The following is a 24,951-nucleotide window of genomic DNA, read 5'->3' on the forward strand; positions in this document are numbered from 1 at the left end:
AAAATAAAAGAAATTTCCCAATCTTTAAAAACAGATGCCACCTGAACTCCAGCCCCAGACCAAGTGCAACAGAATCCCCAAGGGTGCCCAGGCACCAGCACTGTCTATAAGGGCCCCAGGAAAATACACAGGCCCATGACCTCTAAAGAAACATAACGACAGCAAAACACCATCAACACCACCAAAACAAAAGTAAAAGTAAAAGAAAGGGGTCTAGGTGGCTACAATTCTATTTTAATAAACTCTTTATAAGTTTTGAGTAACTTTAGGATTTCTCCTTCATAGTAGCAACAGCCTGTCTTCAGGTTGGGCAACCTGATGCTCCAGCTGCACAAAGTCTGTGCTATCTTGGCACAAGTAGTAGCAAGTAACCCTGTTTATTCTCACAAGTACAGTATCCTAGTGTGGATATACCTCACAGTATTTACATTAACAGCTGCTTGTCTCTTAATTGCAATACATTTTCTCATTAAACAACAACCTAGAAAAACTATTTTAAGGGCCGGGGATTTAGCTCAGTGGTGCTGCTGCCTACCTTGCAAGAACAAGGACCCAAGTTCGATCCCCGGTACCAAAAAAAAAAAAAAAAGAAAAACTATTTTGATATGTGGTACAGTCATACATAATACAAAAGTTAAATATCTGTACACAGTAAGTTCTTTTAAACAGGTTAGTGAGGAAAAAACTAAACTGAACTCTTCTTCAAAAAGTATCTGCCCAGGGCCAGGTGTGGTGGCTCATGCTTATAATCCTAGCACTTGGGAAGCAGGGGTAGGAGGATCGCCACAAGTTCGATGCTAGCCTGGACTACATAGTTAGTACAGAGCCAACCTGAACTACAAAGCGAGACCCTGTCTCAAAAATAAAAACAAAACAACCCCCCCCCCCAATTATCTGCCCTCAACCTGGGTGTGACGGTGCATGCCTATAATCCCAGCACTCTGGGAGGCTGAGGCAGGAGGATTACAAGTTCAAGCCTGGCCTGGACAATTTAATGACTTAGTGATATCCTGCCTCAAAATCATGTTAAATTAAATTTTAAAAGGGCCAGAGATATGGCTTAGTGCGAAGGCCCTGGGTTTAATCCTCAGTATTTGGAAGGGACAGGCAGAGGGACAGAAAGGCAGTCAGAATTAATGTGCAAATGATCTTGTACTTTGTAACAGGCTACAATACTTGTTTTGACAGGATACTTCATTATGAAAATGTTAAAAATGAACGTCACAGCTGGACTGCGGCACAAGCCTATAATTCAGCCTGTCTCTAAAACAACCACCACCACCATCAACAACAAACAAACAGAAAAAAGGGATTGGCTTCTAGCTCAGTGCAAAGGCCCTGGATTCAATCCCGATCCCAAACTTCACACAGGTTAGAGAATTGCTTTGAAGGAATGCTCTTAATTACATTTCTCAGCATAATTTCCATTGTTATCCCCCTTTGAACAAATAAATATACTCAAACTTCAAAAAAATAACAACTAAGAAATAGATATTCAAGGTCTGTTGAGCTTACTGGTAGGTTTGTTTAAAAAAATAAAGCAAAAAAGAATACAGATGGCTGTCATGCTGCTAACATCTGAGCTACGTCCATTAGCCACATTTCTCCAAGGTCAGGCAGAGACCCATGTGTTTGAGAACACTATTTATATTCAGTAGTTTAAAAAATAACAGCCTTGGGCTGGGGATTTAGCTCAGTGGTTCTGCCACCTGCCTCGCAAGAACAAGGACCCAAGTTCGATCCCAGTACAACAACAACAAAAACAACAACAACAACAACAACAACAACAACAAATAATAGCCTTATCCAAAACTGAAATTACAAAAATTATTCCATTCACAATGGCATCAAAGAGACTAAAAATATTTTATCAAAGGAAACGCAATGCTTATACTTATGAATATTACAACGCATTGTTGAAAGAAATCAAAGATCTCAAATGGAAAAATATTCATGGAGTCAAGACTTAGTGGTTCACACCTGTGGCCCTAGCTACTTGAGAGGCTGAGGCAGGAGGATCACTTGAACCCAGGAATTTGAGACTATCCTAGGCAACAAAATCCCGTCTTTAAAAAAAAAGGGTGATTTAAAAATTCATTTGGAATTGTATGGAACCCAGAATATCCAAAGCAATCCTGAAAATGATCAAAGTAAAAGCCTCACATCTCACAATTTAAAAACTTATTGCGAAGTAATATAATCAAGACAATGTGGGATTTGCATAAATGACAGACCTATGGAACAGAATTGAGAATCCAGAAATACACTGAGATATCCATAGTCAACTGATTCTCATCTATGGCTCCAAAACTTCTATGACAAAAGGAAGACTTCAAAAACTGGTGCTCAGACAATTGGACAGCCACAAGTAAAAGAGTGAAGGTGAATCTTTACTTCATATAATAAAAATTAATTCAACATGTATAAAACTCTTAGGAGAAAACACAGGGGTAAATCATCAAGGATCTGGCAAAAGATTCTTAGATGTGACAACAAAAACACAAATGACGAGAAAACAGACAAATTCAAAAGTTAAAAACTTTTGTGACTCAAAGAACATCATCAAGAAAGTGAAGAGACAATCCACAGAATGGAAAAGAAAATTGCAAATCATATTATCTGATAAAGGACTTATATCTAGAATACTGACTCACAATCCAATAATAAAAGACAATCCAATGAAAGAATGAGCAGGAGATCTGAACAGACACCTCATCAAAGATACATAAATAGCCAATAAGCACATGAAAAGATCCTTCTGACATTATTAGTCATCAGGGAAACACAAATCAAAATCAAAATGGGATCACACAACATACTTACTGGTAGGATAGCTAAAAATCAGATAACAGCAAGTGCTGGTGAGAATGTGGAGAAAGCACTTACTTTATCTGTTTTTGTTTTGTACTGGAGATCGAACTCAGGACCTTGCACTTGCAAGGCTGGCAGCCGTACCAATGAGCTAAATCCCCGGCCCAAAAAGCAAAACCCTAATATACTGCTAGTAGGGATATAGAATGGTATAGCCATTTTGAAAATTAGTTACCACAATGACCCAGCGTTTCCACTCCTAGGCATATACTTGGGAAAATTAAAACAACTATCCACAAAATTGTACACATATGTTCATAGCAGCACGGTCATAATAACCAAAAGACAGAAACAAACCAAATGACCATAACTAGATGAATGAATAAGCAATATGTAGTAGTCTATACAATGGAATAGTCATTGAAAGGAAGTACTGTTATTACACAATACAACATGGGTGAACTCTGAAAACATGCTAAGTAACAAGAAAGTAGTCATAAAGGACCTCATATTATATTATGTAATATGACAATAGGAAAATCTATACAGAAAGTAAATTATTAGTTGTTTAGGGCTGTGAGGAAGCAGTAGGGGGTATAAGGGAATGATGGTTAAAAAACGTTCCTTTCGAAGTGATGACAATGTTCTAAAACTGCACATATCTGCAAATACACTTAAAAACCTTGGACTGCACATGTTAAATGGTAACTATATGGTACAAGAATTATATCACAATAAAACTTTTGTTTTTAAAACCAGGCTTGATGAAACCAGGTCATACATACCTTCTTCTACCTTCCCCACATGAATTTAAATCATCTGAGACTACTTGCAGAAACAGCTAAATAGACTATCTCGTTACTACTGAAAGGTTCCCCAATTAACAGTTTTTTCAACTCAGTTAATTTCAAACTATTTACCGATAAAATGACAAACCTGTAGGATGAGCTTCAATATAATTCAGCTGAAGAGTACATAAAGTAAGAATGGCAATGACCTAACAGCTGTTAAGGATGGAATGGATTTATTTTGCTGTTCCCATGCCTTCAAATATTTTTAATAAATAACATAGCAATATTAATAAAATAAATTTAAAAATAACCATTGTATTATAGGAGCCAAGTAATTATCATCAAACTTTTCTCATCTAAAATTTAAGAGGGTAAAAACTGTGGAGTATTTGTGGATGGCTAAAAGAATAATCACACCCCCCCAAATTTAATGCATATGCAAAACAGTTAATTAAATATCTCAGAAGCCAAATTCCTTTTGAATTATTAACACTGAAAGTTACCAATATATACTTACTAGAATCGGCCATGATGCGAAGGTCGCCCTCTTTGTAATCATCTAGGAGCTGGTACATGTACAAGACAGGGTCTTTCTCATACGTGATGTAAAACCATGTGTTCATGACAGGTGCCCGTGCTAAGACCATTCCCCTCCATTCATCTTTAGAGCCATCCTCTGTCTCGAACATATGCTCCACCGCTTTACCAATCATTGTGTCTGCTAAGTGTGCATCACTAATTCGAGATGTTGCTGAGGATTTGAAAGAAAAAAAAGAAGGTTGAAAAGTGTTTCAGTGAATAATTCCTAAGACTGGACTTAATAAAGGAGACTACTTGAAGTTTTGTCCATGGACCGCATTAGTGAACATGAAAATTAAGCAGGAGGGCTTTAAGTACAACCACCAAATGCAAGCTCCTGGGCCACTGCCGAGATGGGCTTTGGCCCAAATCAATGGAACCTGTTTATTTATATTTTTATTTTTCTAGACTCTTCTGCTCTTGGTACAGTACTTAAATATGAATTACACCAAGGTACAGAGTGGATTTTGTTATTGTTTAACAACTAATTTTAAGTGTTGAGATAATTTCAGACAGAGCAGAATAGCAAAAAAAAAGAAGAGTTCCTAGGTAGAGTTCACCTTGCTTTCCTTCATGTTAACTGCTTATCTAAGCACAGAACATTTATTTATTTTGGGTTTTTTTTGAGACAGGGTCTCAGTGTATAGTTCAGGCTGGCCTTGAACTCACTATGTAGCCCAGGCTGGCCTCGAACTCAAGGCAATCCTCCTGCCTCAGCCTCCCGAGTGCTGGGATTACAGGCATGCGCCACCATACCCGGGTACCATAGAACATTTATTGAAAACTAAGAAATTAACCTGTTCAAGGTCTATGTTGTTTCTGTTGTTGCTTTAAAAGAAACTAAAGGTTTATTTCTCATCAACCTTATTTTGTGGTCTATTACAAAGGCATAGTTTTTACCCTATAATCTGTTCTTCATAGCAACCAGATTATTGTGAACTTTCCATGAGATGTGTTATTTAAAATGTCCCCATGCCAGAAAGAGGAACCCTGCTCCACTGCTGGTGGGAGTGTAGACTGGTGCAACCACTGTGGAAATCAGTATGGAGATACCTCAAAGAACTAGGACAGGAAGTCCCATTTGACCCTGCTATTCCCCTGCTGGGGATCTTCCCCAAAGAATTAAAAGAATCATACCACAGTGATATATGTGCACCCATGTTCATAGCAGCACAGTTTGTAATAGCTAAAACCTGGAAACAGCCCAAATGCCCATCAACTGGAGACTGGATAAAGAAAATGTGGTTCTTTTATAAAATGGAGTACTACTCAGCCACAAAAAATGAGAAATTAGAGACATTTATAGCTAAATGGATGCACATTGAGGTGATACTCTTAAGTGAAATAAATAGGACACACATGTATAAATACCGAATAGTTTCTCTGGTGTGAGAAACTGAAAGTGTAAATATGGACTAAATGTATAATAGGCAATGTGAAATAGGAAGAAAAGGGGCAAAGGGGAAGGAAGTGGGAGGGCTAGGGGAAAGGATAGAAGGGAATGGGATTAATAGGAGAAAATGGAAAAATAGGAACAAAATCTTTGTAAATAGGGAGGGCTGGAGGGGTTGAAGGGAGGGCTGGGCAAGGGTGAAAAATAAGAACCAAGAGAGACTATGTAAAGGTGCAAATTTCCAATGATGAATGTCATTATATTGTATACCTAAAATGTACCAATGATCAGAATGAATAATCGGTAATTCAAAATAGGAAGAAAAGGTCCAAAGGGGTAGGGGTAGGGGCAGGGGCAGGGGAAAAGAAAGAAGGGAAAGGAAAAATGCTGAGAAATGGAAAAAATGGAAATAAAGTCTTTGTAAATAGGGAAGGGTGGAGGGCATGAAGGGAGGGCTAGGAATGGGGAAAAAATAAAAACCAAGATGCATTATGTAAAGGTACAATTCCCAATGAGAAATGTAATTGTGTTGTATACCTACAATGTACCAATAAAAGAATTTAATACAAAAAAAGGACATTATGTAAAGGTATAAATTTCCAATGATGAATGTCATTATATTGTATGCCTAAAATGTATCAATAAAATTAATTTTTTAAAATGTCCCCATGCCTTCGTTGAATAATTTTAAAAACAACCAAATGCTCCCCAAGGTGCACCAGCCCTAGGCTGTCCTGCCTCACCCAACCCTAGGTTTTACCCTCTTCTTCCTTATTGCTCATACCTCCACCCTGTTCCTCTACTGCCTTTCTCCTGGATGACCCTGACGCTCCTCCCCATGCAGGCAAACTGTCCTCTGTAACACCAGCAGGAGGATCCTCCTGTAGCATGTTCCTTCCGAGGGCTCTCCAGGAGCACCTGGGCAAAATAGTGCCACCTGTCCTACTTATTGTATCTACACTCCTTAGTAATATTCCCACCATCTAAAGTTAATTTGCTGTATGAGTTTATTTATTTAGTGCCCGCACATCCCCAGGAGAGGCAGAGGCCTTCTGTTTCTGATACTTAGGCACAGTCCAGTATTTGTGGTAGGATTTCATCACGTGGCTGGTGTGATTTGAGAGCAAAGGCCTCCCTAATGGTACAGAGACAGCTCTAGCTTTACTCTTTTATCTTTTTAAAATAGGTAAAAGCCAGACTAGGTGGCACGTGCCTGGAATCCCAACACTAGGGAGGCGGCAGAAGGATCACCAAGTTCAAGGCCAGCCTGGGCAACTCACTGAGACCCTGCCTCAAAAAATAAAAAGGGGGGCCAGGGATTTAGCTCAGTGGTGCCGCCCCCTGCCTCACAAGCACAAAGATAGGAGTTCAATCCCTACTACCAAAAATAAAAAAATAAAAAGGGCTCAGAATAGCTCAGTGGTAGTGTTCCTGGGTTGGATACCCAGGACTGCAAAAAAGAACCTTAAAATACATTAGCATTCCTATTTTACTCATTCATCAGGCTTTTATCTCTATTAAACAAAACAAAAACAAGTTAATTTTTTTGATAAATGTACTGCTACTTGATTTAATCAGGATACCCAAACAGAATTCCCTCTGCGTAACACTAAAAACAAAGGTGGTTTTCCTCATGTTAGCACATCTCAGACTACTGGATCTCACAACTTCTTTATATTGTTAAAAATTACTGAGGACCTAAAATAGCATTCATTTATATGGATTATACCTGTCAATATTTACTATTTTAAAAAATAAAAATGAATTTAAAATACTTTAACCACATAATAATGCATTATAATTAAAAAATAAAGCCAGGCATAGTGGCACCCACCTGTAATCCCCAGCACTTTGGGAGGCTAAAGCAGAAAGATTTCAAGTTTGAGTCCAGCCTGGGCAATGCAGACTTTGCAAAACCCTATCTCAAAATTTAAAACAGGAATGTGGACAGGGAGTACTGGAGATGTAGCTTAGTATAAAAGCCCAGGGTTCAACCCATGGTACCACAAAAAAACCAAACCAAACCAAACCAAACCAAAACAAAACAAAAAAACCCACCCCTATACTTTCTAACTAAAATTTATTAAGAGCGGTATAATTTTTACAGTTTGGCAAATCAATGTCTAGCTTTAAAAGAACAATTGGAGCTGGGGATTTAGCTCAGTGGTTCCACCACTTGCCTTGCAAGTGCAAGTTCCAGAGTTTGAGCCCCAGTACCAAAAAATATGTATATAAATTATATATAAAAAAAATAAAAGAACAATCTGTCTTATCAGCTTCAACATTTAACCTGTTAAGATACTTTTTAATCTGACACACAATCCAGCCTCCCAAGGATATGCTGATAAAGAGTATTCTAATTGTCTTTAGGGTAAGCCTGGATAGTCTTTTTTGAAACTACATCAAAAATCAACAACTGGCAGCTCCCTGAATGTTAAATGCAACACAGAATCTGAAACAACTACCAATAAACTTGACATAACAATTATATTAAAACCTTTGTCTCTTGAAAAAAACTCTAACAGCTCAACAACAAAATAACCCAATTTTAAAAATGATCAAAAGGGCCATGGGCCGGGGATTTAGCTCAGTGGTTTCGTCGCCTGCTGCGCAAGCTCAAGGACCCAAAAAAAAAAGGGCCAGGGATTTAACTCAGTGCTGCCACCACCTGTCTCATAAGTGTAAGGTCCCGAGTTCAATCCCCGGTAACCGCCCCCCCAAAAAGATCAAAAGACTCGAAGAGCTATTTCTCCAAAATGATATACAAGTGGCTAACAAGCATCTGAAGGATGCTCAACATGATTAATTGCAATTCAGAACCCTAAGGTATCACCTCACATCCATTAGGATAAATAATTACCATCAAAAAAGGAAAAGGAAGAAGGAAGGATGAGGAAGAGGAGAAAAGTTGTTTTGCAAAGTGTTGGAGAACTGGAGCCCTGGTGCACTGCTGGTGGGACTATAAAGAACCATGGTGCTGGGAATCAAACCGTAGGCAAGCACGCTATCAACGAGCTAAACCCCTGGCAGGTCTATAAAATGGTGCAATTGTAGAGGAAAACAGCAGGACAGGTCCGTTTATAAAATTCAAATTAGAATTACTATATCCCATTTCCGGATATATATCCAAAAGAATTGAAAAGAGGCTTTCAAGTAAGTACTTGTATACCCATGTTCATACAAGCACGTCTCACAATTTTACATATAACAAGAAGCAAAAACAACTCAAATGTCCATCGGTGGATGAATAGGAAAACAAAATGTAGTGTGATTGGAACACTATTTTCAAGCCTAAAAAGAGAAGGAATCCTGTGCTATTACAGAGATGATCCTTAGGTACATTATGCTCAGTGAAAGAAGCCAGTCACTGAAAGTCAAATCTTTGTTTCTGGTTCTTTGAGACAGATCTCACTATGTAGTTCAGGCTGGCTTTGAACTCACTGTGAAGCCAAGGTTGGCCTCAAATTCACAGCAATCCTCCTGGCTCAGCCTCTTTTTTTTTTGGTACTGGGGATCAAACTAGGGCCCTTGCGCATGCGCAGAAGGCAGCGAAACCACTGCACTAAATCCCCAGCCCCTGAAAGTCAAATCTTGTATGAGGTACCTAGAGTAGCTAAATTCCTAATTGAGACAGAAAATACAGAAAGTGAGCACTGGGAGCTAAGAAAGAAGGAAGCAAAGGGGAGATGCTATTTATTGCCTACAGAGTTTCATACTGCAAGAATAACGAGTTCAGAAAATTTGTTTCACAACAATGTGAACATACCTACCCTTACTGAATTGTACACTTAAAAAATGGTTAAGATACTTTAATTTTTTACCATTATTTTTAAAAAAAGTCAAGTCTTGCCAGACATGGTGGAGCATGCCTGCAATCCCAGTTCTCAGGAAGCTGAGGCAGGAGGATTCCCACAATTCAAGGCCAGCCTAGACTACATATTGAGTTCAAGGCCAGCACGACTTACATAGGGAGACTCTGGCTCAAAAAACAAAAACAAACACAAGAGGCAGAACAAATGTAAGATCAAGGCCACCCTGGGGAATTTAGTGAGATTCTGTATCAAATTTTTTTAAAAAGGGTGAGACAATAGCTCAACAGGAGTGCACTTGCCTAGCATGCATGCTAAAGCCCTTGGATTCAATTCTCAGGTACTGCAAAAACAAGGAAAAAAACCAAACCAAAACAAAAAATACACCAAACAAGCCAAAAAAGTAAAAACTGTTTAAAGTATAAAAAATTTAAATCTAAGGAAAGATTTTTGTGAAAACTAAAGTGTTTATAGAGGAGGAATAAAGATTTAGCATTTGCAGAAAAAAAAAAAAGATTTAGCATTTGCAATCTAAAAGGAAGGTTAACAAAGTAACTTGCTGTATGACAAAGAGTTATTAACTTGTTGGGGAAGAAACTTTTCCCAAGCATACAATGATACAGTGTGAAGGAAAAGAGGGAACTCGCAACTCCTCCTCTGACAATTTGACCCCCAAATTCTTGCCCTCTAATTCTAGATCTGCTCAAACTTTATTTTTTTAATGGCATAGGTTTGACAATTCAAAAAGCATAAACCTGTATTTTCAGCATTACTATAATAAAAATTTCAAAATAAATATCCTTGAGAAAGTAACATTAACTTGGGTGTACCCACCTTATTTAAAACTAAAATTAACTATTTAACTTAGACTTTTATGATTTAAGGAACATTTGCAAGGCTAAATTGATAATATATGACACAAAAGAAAAACCAGCCATTCACTTCCACAACCACTGTTCAAACACACATGATAATAAAGCTCATGTTTTGGGTGCTTACATTTAGCTCAAAGAACAGACAATTATCATTTATGTAATACATACAGATTCAATGCACATCAAGATTCTAACATAAATGCATAAAAGCTTTTTCATAGCCACTGCACCTAATGAAATCAACATAGAGTGTTTTTGACTAATGATTATCTTACCTATCAGTCCAGATAATACTGATCAAAAATGTCAGAAATAACCATATGAGAAATTATTAGTTGTAAACTTCTTGAGGAAACATTTTACATATCTTTATAGCCATCACAATTTCTTGAACTGTGCTTTCAGAACATCTGCTTTGGATAAACTTTTGTGGTTCTAGATGATTGTAAAATAGGTTTATCAGGGGACCCTGAATTCCAATAAAAGTATAAACACCAACAATGTTTTTAAAAAAGCATCTATTTCTCTTATCACTTTTAAAGCAATAATGCACAAAAAGTAAAAAGAACTTACCAACTCTATCGGGGAGGACTTCGAGTGCAGAAACTCTTTCATCTTTATTAAGTTCTAGTCCATAAACACAGTCAAATCCATCATACTTTATAAGATACAAAGAAGGATTTACGGGCACCTGGTCCAGGACAGTTCCCTTCCACTGGGTGACAGGGCCGTTACCCTCTCTCCACCCATGCTGGATCCTGCAGCCTACGATGTTCCGCCGGGGCTGAGACACAGGCTTGCTTGGCCCCACACTGCTCCGATGTTTTCTGTATTCATACACATACAAGGTATTATCTCACAAGTATGCACAACTAGATCCAACAGAAGCACTGGCTAATATAACCTTTACAGACAATCCCAAGGAACATGCAAACTCCTGTTTGCCACACTCCTACTTCAAGGGACTCAATGTTCTCAGCTCCTACCCCCATCCACAGTGTTCTCTGGTGAAGCCATGTCCAGCAACAAATACGTAACATGGTTCATTAGCAACAGGAGCATGCTAGGTACTTGAACTGTGTACAGGCACAAAACACTACTCATCAACAGGAATGAAAGCCATACTCCAAACACCAGTTTTCAGCTTTTTCAGATCTCTTTAATTCAATTAACTAGGAATTCCCTGAGTTAAAGAAAAAGGGTTGATCAACAATAACTATATATGCATATACTTTATATGATACTATGACTGTTAATCCAGATATGTCAACTTCATTAGATTAAGAAACGCCCAGCATGTTAGTAGAGCACACTTCTTGGTACATCCAGATGGGTCACTGAGGTCTGGTCTTTGTACTATAAACCCAAGAATGCCCTGACCATTTCTCTTTGGCACTGATCCTCTGGCTCTGCTTCCTGGCCACCATGAATTAAGTTTGCTCTGCTTGGTCCTTGCACTGTAAGGTTTCTGCTTTGGAGCTTGATGACCACATACTAAATCTCCTGAAACCATGAGCTACATTAAACCTTTCTTCTTTTAAATGGTGGGTGTCGGGTATTGTGTCTCAGCAATAGGAGAGTTAACACAGAACACTGGTACCAGAGAAGTAGGGTCATTGCTATATGGCTGTCCCTGACTACATGGTTTAAAAGCCTCTGGAACTGGTTTTCTGGAGGAGTATGGAAAGGTTTGGAGATGTAAACTAGAGAGGTTTAGACTGCAGTAACCATAGCCTGACAGGTGATTCTGGTCACAGCCCAAAAGATCAGAATGCTGACAGTAAAAGCCAAGTTCAGGAAGTTTCAATTGGGAACTAGGAGTCTACATTTAGATTTAAATCAGGGGCCATGTTGTTACTCTGGAAGAAAACTTGTCTAGGGCCGGGGATTTAGCTCAGTGGTTTTGCTGCCTGCTGCGCAAGTGCAAGGACCTGAGTTCAATCCACGGTACACAAAAAAAAAAAAAGAAAGAAAAGAAAACTTGCCTACATTTTGCCTATGTTCTAAGACTTTGCAAGGAGCATGACTTTAAAGGTGATGTACCAATCTGGTAGAAGAAATTTCAAGACAGGCTGTTGCATGGATACTCCCAGCTGTTTTTAGCCAGATTTATAAGAATTAGAGGCAAAAGGCACAGCAAAGATTTTTGGAAAAACTTAAAATGATGGCTCACAAAGAACCATGTGTAAAGTTGGGGCCAAAGAAGGCATAACAGCTGAAGAGACCAACACCATTAAAAACAAAGCAAGTACTCTGTATAAGGATAAGAGGACAGATGGCTTGAGGGCATCTCAAGAATCAGCAAGACCCCACTTATGTCAGGGTGAAGGATGCAAAAGTACAAAATTTTGTCTTGAAAAGATTGTCCCTGAGATTCCTGCTGGAGAAGGGCTTCCTAGAGAACTGGCTTTCTGGGATTCATTTCACTCTGCTAGTCATCAAGGTACTCAGAGGCTGCTGCAGACATAGGCAAAGGGGGTCCGGTACTGCTTGAGCTAGCAGGTGACTCTCACTTTTGTCCATGGGATGCTGGTTTTATTGGCATGCACAATACAACAGTTGTAGAGTCAAAGAAGTTTCCAACCAAATTTCAAAGAAAGGCCTGGGGGACCAGGCAAGGAATCCCCAGAGGGCAGTGAATGAAGCTATGAGAATGAAGCCAAAGGTGCAGTGGAGACACCAGGAAATCTAAGGTGGCAGGAACATGGAACATCTGTTAGGGAAAGCTTCAAGTCATGAGCAAAGCCAATCCAAAGGGCTGGGGCAGCCCATACTCTCTGGAATTCACATCTCACTTCCATGTACCCCAGATATCAGACATGGGGCAATAGGACTTAATGCTCAGCCTGCTGAGTTTTGGTCTTGCTTTGATCTGATTCTTTTCTCTCTTCCTCTCCTTTAGAATGGGAATGCTTACCCTGTATCATTGTACATTGGGATTATATAACTTGCTTTTTATTTTTACAGAGGTTCACAGCTAAGAATTTGTCCTAAGTTGGACTTGAAAAATCCTGGAAATGTTGAGACTTTAGGGGAGAGATTATTGAGTTTCTGGTTCAAAGTGGGATAGTTGTATTACATCAGGTGAAATTATGAACTTGTTATTTTCTTTACCCATAAAGTATGGTTTAGGGAGATGTGTTTGGATGTGAAGTTGACAAGGGGTAGATGGTGACTATTATTATTCCTGATATGTCAACTTCACTGGATTAAGAAACACCTAGCAGATTAGTAAAGCACACACCTGGGGGTCTCTGGGTGGGTCACAGAAGAGTGGTCTTGAGTACTATACACCCAGATGTATTGCCCACTGCGTGATTTTTCTGGCTCTGCTTCCCCAGCACTATGAATTATGCAGCTTTGCTCTGCCTCGTCCTACCATGAGGTTTCTGCCTTGGAGTAGGATGATCATCTAAATCTTTAGAATCTTCTAAAACCATGAGCTAAATTAATTCTCTCCTCCTTAAAATTGTAGGCATCAGGTATTGTGTCTTAGGGACAGGAAAGCTGACTAACACGGATACTCATCTATTTCAAGCCTAAAAGAAATGTATAACAGGGCTGGGGATCGAGCTCAGTGGTTTCACCACCTGCCTCGCAAGCACAAGGACCTGAGTTCAATCCCTGGTACCAAAAAAAAAGAAAGTAAAAGAAATGTACAACTATTCAATCTCACCTAGTACAACACTCTAAAATTTCTGTTCCTACTGATTTAAACAGCATGAATAAACCAGACACTTAACTTTTTTTTTTGGTACCAGAGATAGAACTCGGGTCCTTGCGCTTGTGCAGCAGGTGGCAAAACCACGGAGCTAAATCCCTGGCCCCTAGACACTTAACTTTTACTAAAATTCGAGTTCAAGTTGGCTTATAACAATGTGTAATACCAGTATTATTCTCTAAACACAATCTTAGTTACATAATTTATGACAAATATTTAATGTAATATTACAAATTATTTAAATGACATCAAATTACATTGTTTCTAGAATATGAGCAACTAAAAAATTTATACATAATGCTTATAAACAATATATCAGCTCCACATCAGGAAAAAAAATCATTTCACCTTCAAATCTGAAGACAAAGGACAAGATTTGGTCTAGATGCGAGCAGAAGGCCCAAACCAATCTAAAAGATGCTGATACATGCCAAGAGTGGAAAATGATGAAAGCAGAAACGAATTCCCTTTCAGTTGTATGGATAAAAAGCTCATCTAGTGAACCATAAACACAAGTACTTAACACCCAACATGTAACACAAATATTTTAAAGAACAATTTATTGCACGTTGTAATATTTAAAGCTGTACTATATACATTCTAAGAATAATTTATTCTGGACCAGTTACATAAATTCAGCCAAGTTAGGTGTCTTGGAGGGATGGCAAAGAGAACTTCTTACAAACATGAGGGGACACTACTGCCATCAAGAAGTATTCACCCAGAAGGGAGACTTAAAAAGGTGCCCCATTAAAAAAAGAAAAAACAAAAACGGTGCCCCATGGTTAAGTGCAGGACTGAGAGGCCAGAAAACCACTGGGCTGCTTCTGCCCTTAGGGCACCTGAGTGAGAATAAAATCCTCAGCACAGTAGGATTAGAGGGCAGAGGAAATGAGGGGAGATACCAAAAGGCAGATCTCAAAAAGGTGACAGAGATGGCTATTGGGAGGGATTTTAAATATGTCCCAGAAAAATAGCAGAGGCAGGCGCAGAGCTCTGAAGATAGAAAAGCCATCCTGGGATCTCACCCCTTCTTACTTACATGAGCAGATTGAGAGGATCAACACATAACAGTGCAAGTTTAAATGCTCATAGGCAGCAGTTTGTAGCACATCTTTGCCTCCAAACCACATGAACCAACTCCATAGAACAAATCTGTTTTGTATTTATCTCCCTCTAGTTTTGTTTACCTGGAGAACCTTAATACAGGAACATATACCAGAAATAGAAAAGCTCAGAAATGACACAGCTAAGATGTAAGAAAAGAAGCAACTAGCAATTTTTTAAATACAAAAACATTAAAGAAGACTAAATAGAGGAACAAGAGGAAATGATAACATGAGAGCTTATAAAGGGAATAGATGATGAAAAGGATACAGCTGGAGTAAAAATGAATTCAGAGATGGTGACAGATACAACATCTATGTAATAGAAGTGCCTACAACCTAAAATGAAAGAAACAGGGAAAAAAGGTGTTAAAAACCGTAATTCAAAAAAATTTCCTAAAGTAAAACTTGAACAAATGTAACCCATGGGAAATCTACCCCAGAATGACTAGTGTTAAGTCTTATCTTAGTAAATGGATTTAAAAGAAAATAACACCCTTTGGGCTTTCAGGCAAAATGATCAAATTATGTATAAAGTAAATAAAATCAGATTCCGGCAGCAACAATTTATGCCAGAAGACAATGGGGTTAACAAGCTTACTGTTCTCAGGGGAAGAACATTTTCAAAGAAAATGTAAGCCAAGGATTTTATAATCAGCTAAGAATTATATGCTGACCTTCAAGTACAAAGGTCCCACAGATAAAACTGTTATCAATGTGTAAGAACATACGGAATACTGTTCTCACGAATGCCTCCTGAAGAAGTTACAGGCTCATGTGCCTCAAATAATCAAGGACTCATACACAGGCTTCAGCACAGGAGAGACAGAAACAATCCATGTATTTAACTGTAAAACAAATGGTGGGGACCAGGCACAGAACAATACAGCTGCCTCTCAAGCAATGCACGAGTGGTTAGGAAGCCAACCCTCCAGCACAGTCAACTCTACACTTAACCACAAGTAACCTGCTGTTGACCAGAAGCCTTACTAATACAGTCAATTAACATATTTTACATTATGTATTCTATATAGTAAAACACACATGAACCTTTTACTAAGATACCTAACTTATTAAATTGCTCAAATGTATAATTAGCATTGTCCAGTGGTTTGAGTGATACAACACTGGAGACATGGCACCGCAAAGGGTGACACTGATACCATGACAGGGCACAGCGTGTGCTGCTGTGAGTTAGTTAGGACTTAGTGCTGCATCTACATTCATCCACACTTCTCACCACTGAGAATGGCAATGTGTACAGTTCCTCGGCATTTGTATAATTTTTGTAACAAATATCTGTGTATTTTATGGTAGCAAATAATAGACTATTATCTATACATATTTTATGTATTTATGATATACCTTTATTCTCATTTTTTAAAATATTTCTAGGCTACAAAGGTCATGCCTCTGCAAATTTTTTTCAAACCATTGCAAATCCCACCCTGCGCAAACCCACATTAAGAAGAACCATGCAGTTCAAACTCATGTTGCTCAAGGGTCAAGTGTAGTGTGCACCTGTCACCTGTTCTTACCCTACCTCTTGACTTAAAAGTATAGAAAAAAATTGTTCACAGTAAGGACAACTATACATCATATAAAAAATGAGTGAAAAACTGCATTTAATCCTAGGCACCAAAAACAAACGTCAGTCTGAAATTTAATGGAGAGATAAAGGCTTAAACAAAGCATGAAGTCTGTAATTCATTACTAACACTCAAATCCCAAAGAAAATTTTCTACACATTTTCATAATTCTAGAAATACGCAGTGACATCCAATTGGCCTTTTCAGAAAATAGTTACTGAAGACTGCATTTCTCTTTTAGAATATAAGAATCCTTCTTGGCAATACTTTATTTTCTCCTTTAAATAAATAATTATATGTTCTGTTGATTTTTTGGGCAAAACCCCAATGACTCTCCTCCATAGACTGGGCTTTCTTCAGACTTAGAGCAAAGGCTAAAGTAGGCTCCCAGACCTCACTGAGGTAAGGATTCAACCACATGTACCATTTCGCAATTTCCAAACAACTATTACTTCCAAAACAATAAGCAAATACAGCACTTCACCAGTGTGTTAATTAATCTTATGTTTCAACTTGGCTATGCCTCATTACTCAAGATATTTGGTAAGCAACAGCGTAGATGTCACCTGTGAAGGTTTCTAAGCTGGAACTGACATCTACACCTGCATACTGTGAGCATGCTGCGTGCAGACAGCCTTTGCCCCTGAGCTGCAGCACCACTCTTTCTGCTGGCCTGGCCTGCAGAGTCCAGCCTTGTCAGCCCCCACGAGCTGAGAGACAGATCGGCAATACAGACCCCCATGCAATGCATGTGCCCGCTCGCGCTCTACCAGTTCCGTCTCTGGATAGCACTACCAGCCAGAGTGGATTCTTTCTTAGATTCAAAGGCATAAAATTTTTAATTACTTTTAATTTCAACAAAACCAATGAGACAGGCAGAAACAGGAGAATTTCTATTCAGCTGCTCATCCTTCCTGTATTTACTAGCAGCATTTTCCTGTAAACAGGGATTATCTGCAGTTCCTTCTGATAATGGTTAACAGATGCCTCCAATCACATTTCAGAATAGCAGTTTCCATGCCAGTCAGCTCCAGGGATAGTAATGCACTATAAGAATTTCAGGTCCCATCAGGAGGAGCCTGCTCAAAGTGGCTCCTGTATCACTATTTGTTTGTGACACTGGGAAGTAACCCCATAGGGTTTGCAGTGAACTGCATCCCCAGTCCTTTTTCATCTTCAAATAGGTCCTCCCTAAGTCACTAGATTGCTCAGGCTGCCTTGAACTTGAGATCCTCCTGCCTCAGCCTCTTAGACTGCTGAAATTACAGGTATGAGCGACCACACAGAGCCATTATCCTTTAATTTTGAAGATACACAATCCTTTTTGGGTGGATTTTATCTTCTCACCTTCTTTTAAGTAAGAAAATTTATCTCCCTTTCTTCCTGTATATAGTTACAATGACTGAGGTTCCTTTTCATCAAATGAAGTTTTTAGTGTAAGGTATCTTAGTTGTAATCTTCCAGTAATTACTTTTAACTTTCTAAGAATACCTACACTTCCATTTTTGTACCAAAATCTACAATTAATCAAAGCCTCTACTTTTTCTTCCTTATACAAGCAAGCAAGCATGATTAAAACCAACTAAAAAAAAAACCCGTGGTAAAAGAAAAAACATTAAAGTCATACCTGGCTACTTCTACTGCACTACTGAAATTTAGGTCTTTGATCCTAATCATTTTTCACTTTGTTACTATCTGAAGAATTTTAGTTGGTGCTGTTTTGGTTTTTTGAGATAGGATCTTGTTATGTAGTAAGGCTGTCCTTAAATTTGCTACATAGGGCCAGGGATTTAGCTCAGTGGTTCCGCCGCCTGCCTCGCAAGCGGAAGGTCCTGAGTTCGAACCCTAGTACCAAAAAACAAAAACAAACAAAAAACTAAGTGTGGTAACAGGATCAGGAGTTTGAAGACAGCTTGGGATATGTAGCAAATTTTTTTTTGGTACTGGGGATCAAACTCAGGACCTTGTGCTTGCGAGGCAGGCGGCGGCACCACTGAGCTAAATTCCTGGCCCCTCCACATTTATTCTTTATTTTTTCCTCCATTCCCTGTTAGGATCTCATTAAACAGATGCTAGCACTTTTAGATCGATCTTCCATAGTTCAGCAGCTGTCACATTCTTTTCATCCTGAAGAAATCCTAAGCTCCATTGTTCCTGAATTAGGTAGAATTCTTACATTCAGCCTATTATATGTCAAACATGACATTTTTAATTTTTTTTTTTTGGTACCGGGGATCGAACTCAGGTCCTTGCGCTTGCGCAGCAGGCAACGAAACCACTGAGCTAAATCCCCGGCAACATTTTTAATTTTTAAAAACTGGTTTTTATCATCTAATAGTGAACGGCTGTAATAACCATGCTTTCTGATATATGAGAATAATTTTCATTCCCCTTGATTTTCCTGAGCTCCTTCAGGCCAGGTTGCCTTTCTGTTTCACATTATCTGGTGACTCCGAGTGCACCTATCTGTTGTGATTACTGACTTTCTTTCAGTCTCAGTGTTCCTCAGTTCCCTGATGATTTCTGGTATATGTACTCACAGATGCAGGTCGAGACCAAGTGCACTCTGTAGCTACGGTGTACGTTCTTAGCCCAAGTCAGAGTCCATGGTCACTGCATACCACACAGGTTCTGGGGACAGAAGCTAAATCCAGGTAGATGCACAGTAGCCAGGAAGCGAGCAGTGACTCCAAATGGAGGGAGCACAGCCTAGTACCTGCATTCCAATGTCAACTCCATCTCACCCTTCAATGACTGGAGACTGTGCCTAAGCCATTACCTGTGTATCCTTTCCTATCTCTGACCCTGGCAGTCTTCTAAGGATCGACTCTGAATGTTCACTCTGTGCAAGTCATCTCTTTCAGCACTTGGGTTCTTCACTTCAGCCACAGTTTTGACATAATTTCTCCCCACCTGCTTCATCTAGAAATCTCTCAGTGCCTTGGTCTGCCAGTAGGATGATCTGTCTCTATTAGTAACAAAAACAGCAAATGTTGATCATTTTTAATGCAAATCATGGTACAGTGCCATTTTCTATTTACTTACAGAAGAGATCCAACCTTCTTAAGTGAACGATCTGGCAGCACACATCCAAAGCCTTACCACTGGAGTACCCATATCCCCGTGAATCCACATCTAGGAATTTACAGAAAGAAACTGATGGACGTGCAAAAAAGATACAGCTAACAGAGGAAACTCAAAAAAAAAAAAAAACCTCAATAAGCCAGGTAGGGTGGCTCACCGCACGCCTGTGATCCCAGCACTCAGGAGGCTGAGGCAGGAAGATTGCTGCCAATTCAAGGTCAGCCTGAACTACAAGTGAGACCCTGTCTCAAAAAACCAAAAAAACCAACCAACAAAAACAAAACCTTAACAGGCACCACCGTTCAATTATAGTATATTGTATATTGCTACAATGAATTAATTATATAGCTATTAAAATCATGGAAAATTTAAAGGCTTTTAAAAACACATAAATGTTAAATATTACATGAAAAAAAATTTTTACACACAATTACTCATAAAGATTTTTTTTGATACCGGGGATCGAACTCAGGACCTTCCGCTTGCGAGGCAGGCGGCAGAATCACTGAACTAAATCTCTGGCCCAAGATTTTTTTTTTTTTTTTTTTTTTTTTGAGACAAGGGTCTCTCTGTAATTCAGGCTGGGCTTGAACTCATTATGTAGCCCAGGCTGGCTGTGAACTCATGGCAATCCTCCTGCCTCAGCCTCCCAAGTGCTGGGATTACAGGCATGTGCCACTATGCCCAGCAAAGATAGATACAGATTTTTCTTTCCTTGCAGTACCAGGGATCAAACTCAGGACCTTGTGCTTGCAAAGCAGGCTCAGAGCCACTGAGCTAAATCCCTGGCTGTGGCAAAGATATTTTTTAAACTTTCAAAATACACACTAAATTATAAAAGCTGTGCTCACTGGATGATGGAATTCAAAACAGTTCAGTTTTCTCCCTCTGTGTTTGCTGGTGTTTTCAAACTTTTCTACAATGACAAGTACTTCACTTTTGCAGTAGTCACAATAGTCTTAATTTACTGCTAAACTGATGCCAGAAGTTATTTAAAACAGCAGATTTATTTAGTCTAATGACATAGATTCCTATATTTAATTTCTGTTGTCTTTTTTTGCCAAGACCAATTCTACTTTTAGAATGTCATTCCATTCGTTCCCAAAAACAAGTATTCTGTTCATAGCAGTTCTGTCCAATTTATTTAATAAACAACTTAGATACAAATTTTTTCCACCAAAAATGCTGAAGATAAAAATAAGTAGTAATTAAAATAGCATACTATTCATTAAACACATTCACAATGGGCCGTAATTCATATGTCTCACTGCTGGGTGGCTCTGATTTGAATTGACTGTTGAATCGGGTGGCTTGTACTGCTTCTCAGCGGGTCTTTGATTACAATAATGCAAAGAAAGGAACTGATCTAGCAGACTAGATGTCATCATATTCCAGTTCCTTAAGGGAAACATTAAAATGGTATAAAAAATTTTAACACAGCTAATTTGTGGTACAGTACAGTAGCTGTAACTGTGTATTATATATATTGGCAGTAGGGTACTTGTAGGATTTCCCTGTTAAAATTTAGGAAATTAATTACTGATGGACTATTAACCTGTGAAGAAATGCTATGGGTGCAAACTACTGGAAAAAAATTCACTCTATGTAAGGTTATTTAGAAATGCATGTAAGCCATGTGGAGAATGTTACAGAAAATTATTTGCCAGGCATGGTGGCATATGCCTGTAATCCCAGCACTTGAAAGGCTGAGGCAGGAAGATCACCTCAAGTTCGAGGCCAGCATGAACTACATAGGGAGACTGTCTTTAAAAAAAAAGCAAAGCTAGAAAAAATGGGTGGCACTGTGGCCACAAAAAAAGCCAAACATAATATGACATTTTGCACACTCTGCACAATTCTGCCAGCACTATGTATAAAATGTTTTGAAGAAATTCACGAATATAAATTTCTTAAAATAAATTTGTTGATAATTGTTAATTTTGGGGGGGGGTACCGGGGATCGAACTTGGGTCCTTGGGCTTGCACAGCAGGTGGTGAAACCACTGAGATAAATCCCCAGCCCAATAATTGTTAATTTTAAATCAGTATGAATAGTATTAATATTTATATTTGGACAGTATTCAAATTCAAGCAACTAGATTCATCAATTTATACTTATTTTATTAGTAAGAAGGCTGATAAAATCAATGAGATCCATTGTACCACCAGTGGTTCAAGCAGTGGGAACGTGTCAAACCAGAACCATGCTCTCTTAATTATTGGGCCCTGAACGCATAAGCTGCTCAGCAGCCAAAGGTGACAAGTTAGTGCAAGGTGACCAAAGTGTTACACGGTCTAAATTAAGACCCTCAACAGTATGGGGGTGGTGGCACATGCCTGCAATAGCAGCACTCTGGGAGGCGCAGGCAGGAAGGTCCCAAGTTGGGGCCCAACTCTGGCAACTCTGCAACTTAGCAAGATCTGTCTCAAAAATGTAGAAGAGGGCTGGGGACTGTCAACACCATGGTGCATTTAGACACCTGCACCAAGTGTTACCCAGTTTACAAGTCTGTGACTGATAAAACCCATTTTTCAGATCACAGAACAAAACATTCGACTCAGGGACTATGATGTGGCAGTTAATAATATGGGCTCTGGAATGAGAATGTCCTGTTTCTGAGTCCTAGATATAATCAAGGATTAGCTGTATGACCATGGACAAGTTACTTAATCTCCCTATGGCATCAGTTTCCTCATCTAAGTAAGGTCTCACAATTTGTACTTGACAGGGTTATCACAAAAACTACATGAAACCATACCAGGGATAACAAGGAAGAAGAGTCAAATGACATTCTCTGTCAGTGATTAGTACCTGTGTCTTATAAAGTGAAAGAAAAAAGAAACTGTTTGGAATATATCTATTTGGCAATTAGTAGACCCTAGTCTACTTTCTAAATGTAATTAGTGAAAAACATACCATAACCCAGGTAACCTTTCTGACAGTACCTTAAAATGGAAATCTATGCCCTATTCAATTGGGAGGGGGTTGAAAATAAAAATGACCACTACAATTAAGTTCGTTCATATATATACACATATATATATTTTTTGGTACCGGAGATTGAACTCGGGACCTTATGCTTAGGGAGGCAAGCGCCGGAACCACTGAGCTAAATCCCCAGCCCAAAGTTCGTTCATATTAAACAGTCTCCCAGCTCTATTTTTCTCTTTAAGGTATACTTTTTTTTTTTTCGTACCAGGGATAGAACTTAGAACCTTGCGCTTGAGAGAGAGGAGGCGGCACCACTGAGCTAAATCCCTAGCCCTCAAGGTATACTTTTTTTTTTTGGTACCGGGTATTGAACTCGGGTTCAAGGTATACTTTTACTGTATCTCCCAAACAGGCTTATCCATCAGGTTGTCCCTAAAACACATCAGAGTGCCCCACTCAAGGAACCATATAAACTTATTTCTAGTGACTTAAAATCAAATACAAGGGCTGGGAGATGTAGCTCAATGGTAAAGCACTTGCCTTTTATGCACCAATCCAAGGTTTGATCCCTGGCGCACGCGACACACACACACACGCACACACACGCACGCACACGCACACACGGAAGGGGAGATGAAGAAGGGAAAGGACAAAGGGAAGGAGACCAAGCTATAAGTCATTTCCTGTATGATGGGTATGTCCTAGGATCTGACAGGGACAGGTGGACTGTTCTAGGCAATGCTCTGTAATTTTCCCTCAGGCAATCACAAGCATTTACCTATGAGGGTTTTCCACTGCCCACTGCCACTACAGTGGGATATGACAGGAGGAGGTATTATGACCATCATCACAGAACCCAATGCCACCCCTAGGGGGAACACAAGATCCCTCTAGTCACAACTGAAAGTAACTAAGAAGAGAGAAGCTACAGCTCTGCTTTTTAAACTATTTGGTTTCTGTAAAAACCTTACCATTTACAGAATGAAATCTATGCTGAAAAGCTGAAAACCTCACTGTTCTAATATCTGGTTTTGGACATGGGTAAGCTGAGCTTCAAACAAGTTAAGGAATTTGTGAAGGCTTCACAACCAGCTCTAAGACCAGCCCCAGGAAACTCGCAGCAGCCATCAGGTAGTCTCTCCAAAGCTCCACGCAACCATCTCTGCTCCCTCGACTCTAATCACATCAGTAACCAGCATTTGGGAAAGTGGGAACTTTTACGTTGGTCTTTCAAATCCATCTATTCATTTCCAGGTTTGCACTGAGAACAGGAAAAGGGAAATGATAACTTCTCCATTTATTTCAATCTCTCCCTTTTGTTACATAGCAAGATGTACTAGCCCGGGATTTAGCTCTGTGGCACTGCCACTTGCCTCCCAAGCACAAGGTCCTGAATTTGATCCCAGTACCAACCAACCAACCAACCAACCAACCAACCAACCAAAGCAAGGTGTTCTAGTCCTTGAGACAAGTTTGCCTGCTAAAACACCAAGTCAAGTTCTCCAAAACAAGGAATATACAAGAGATTCTTTCAGTTGGTATGCATATGAACTTTGAAAAGTTCCTTCTTTATTCATTTATGGTTTTTGTTTTGAGACAAGGTCTCATTATGTAGTTCAGGCTGGCCTTGAACTCACAGCAATCCTCCTGCCTCAGCCTCCCAGATCCTGGGACTACAAGCGTGTGCCATCACACCCAGCAACTTCTTATAATTTAGGGAATCAAGGGGATACATAGTACTGCTCAGAAGAAGTACATGGAAACTCCCTTCCAAGTATAAAAATGGCTAACAGAATGTACATAAACATTCTCAAAGTCTTCTATTTTAAGTGACAAAATCTGTTTTAAATGAACTATTTTGGTCTTGCAAAGCTTATATTTCAGTTGCTTTTTTGCTCTCACTACCTATATTTATGGGGTTTTTTTTGGTACCGGGGATCAAACTCGGGACCTTGCACTTGCGAGGCAGGTGGCGGAACCACTGAGCTAAATCCCTGGCCCTATATTTACGGTTTATAAATATTTTTATTGATATATTTGATATGAAGCAAGAGAGGGCTTACCATTCATGGTAATGACATGATAATGAGTATGCACATATCACATAAACTGTCACTTCACCAAATATAGCAAAAACATGTAAAGTAATAAGCAAAAGAATGAAATCTAAGAAATACTTTATTAAACCTCAGGAAAAAATATGTTTGTAACCTTTAAATTTTTACAAGGTCATTTCTTAACCTGAATATTATGCATTATGA

General features: G+C 39.0%; 1 protein-coding gene across 6 annotated transcripts in view; it reads right to left on the reverse strand.

Moving 5' to 3' along the window:
- The window catches only part of Spin1 (spindlin 1), a 98,072-nt gene that overhangs the window by 21,788 nt on the left and 51,333 nt on the right, over nucleotides 1–24,951 (reverse strand). For all 6 annotated transcript variants that reach the window (XM_087206344.1, XM_087206342.1, XM_087206345.1 and 3 more), the window contains 2 exons: nucleotides 10,832–11,085; nucleotides 4,120–4,353 (listed from right to left, as the gene is read on the reverse strand). In XM_087206344.1, coding sequence (XP_087062470.1) covers nucleotides 4,120–4,353; nucleotides 10,832–11,085 — 488 coding nt within the window. The remainder of the gene's footprint in view (nucleotides 1–4,119; nucleotides 4,354–10,831; nucleotides 11,086–24,951) is intronic.

This window comes from Heterocephalus glaber, unplaced genomic scaffold, assembly GCF_053883595.1.
Source record: "Heterocephalus glaber isolate CG9 unplaced genomic scaffold, H.glaber_assembly_v1.0 deba00000621, whole genome shotgun sequence".
Taxonomy (NCBI): Eukaryota; Metazoa; Chordata; class Mammalia; order Rodentia; family Bathyergidae; genus Heterocephalus; species Heterocephalus glaber.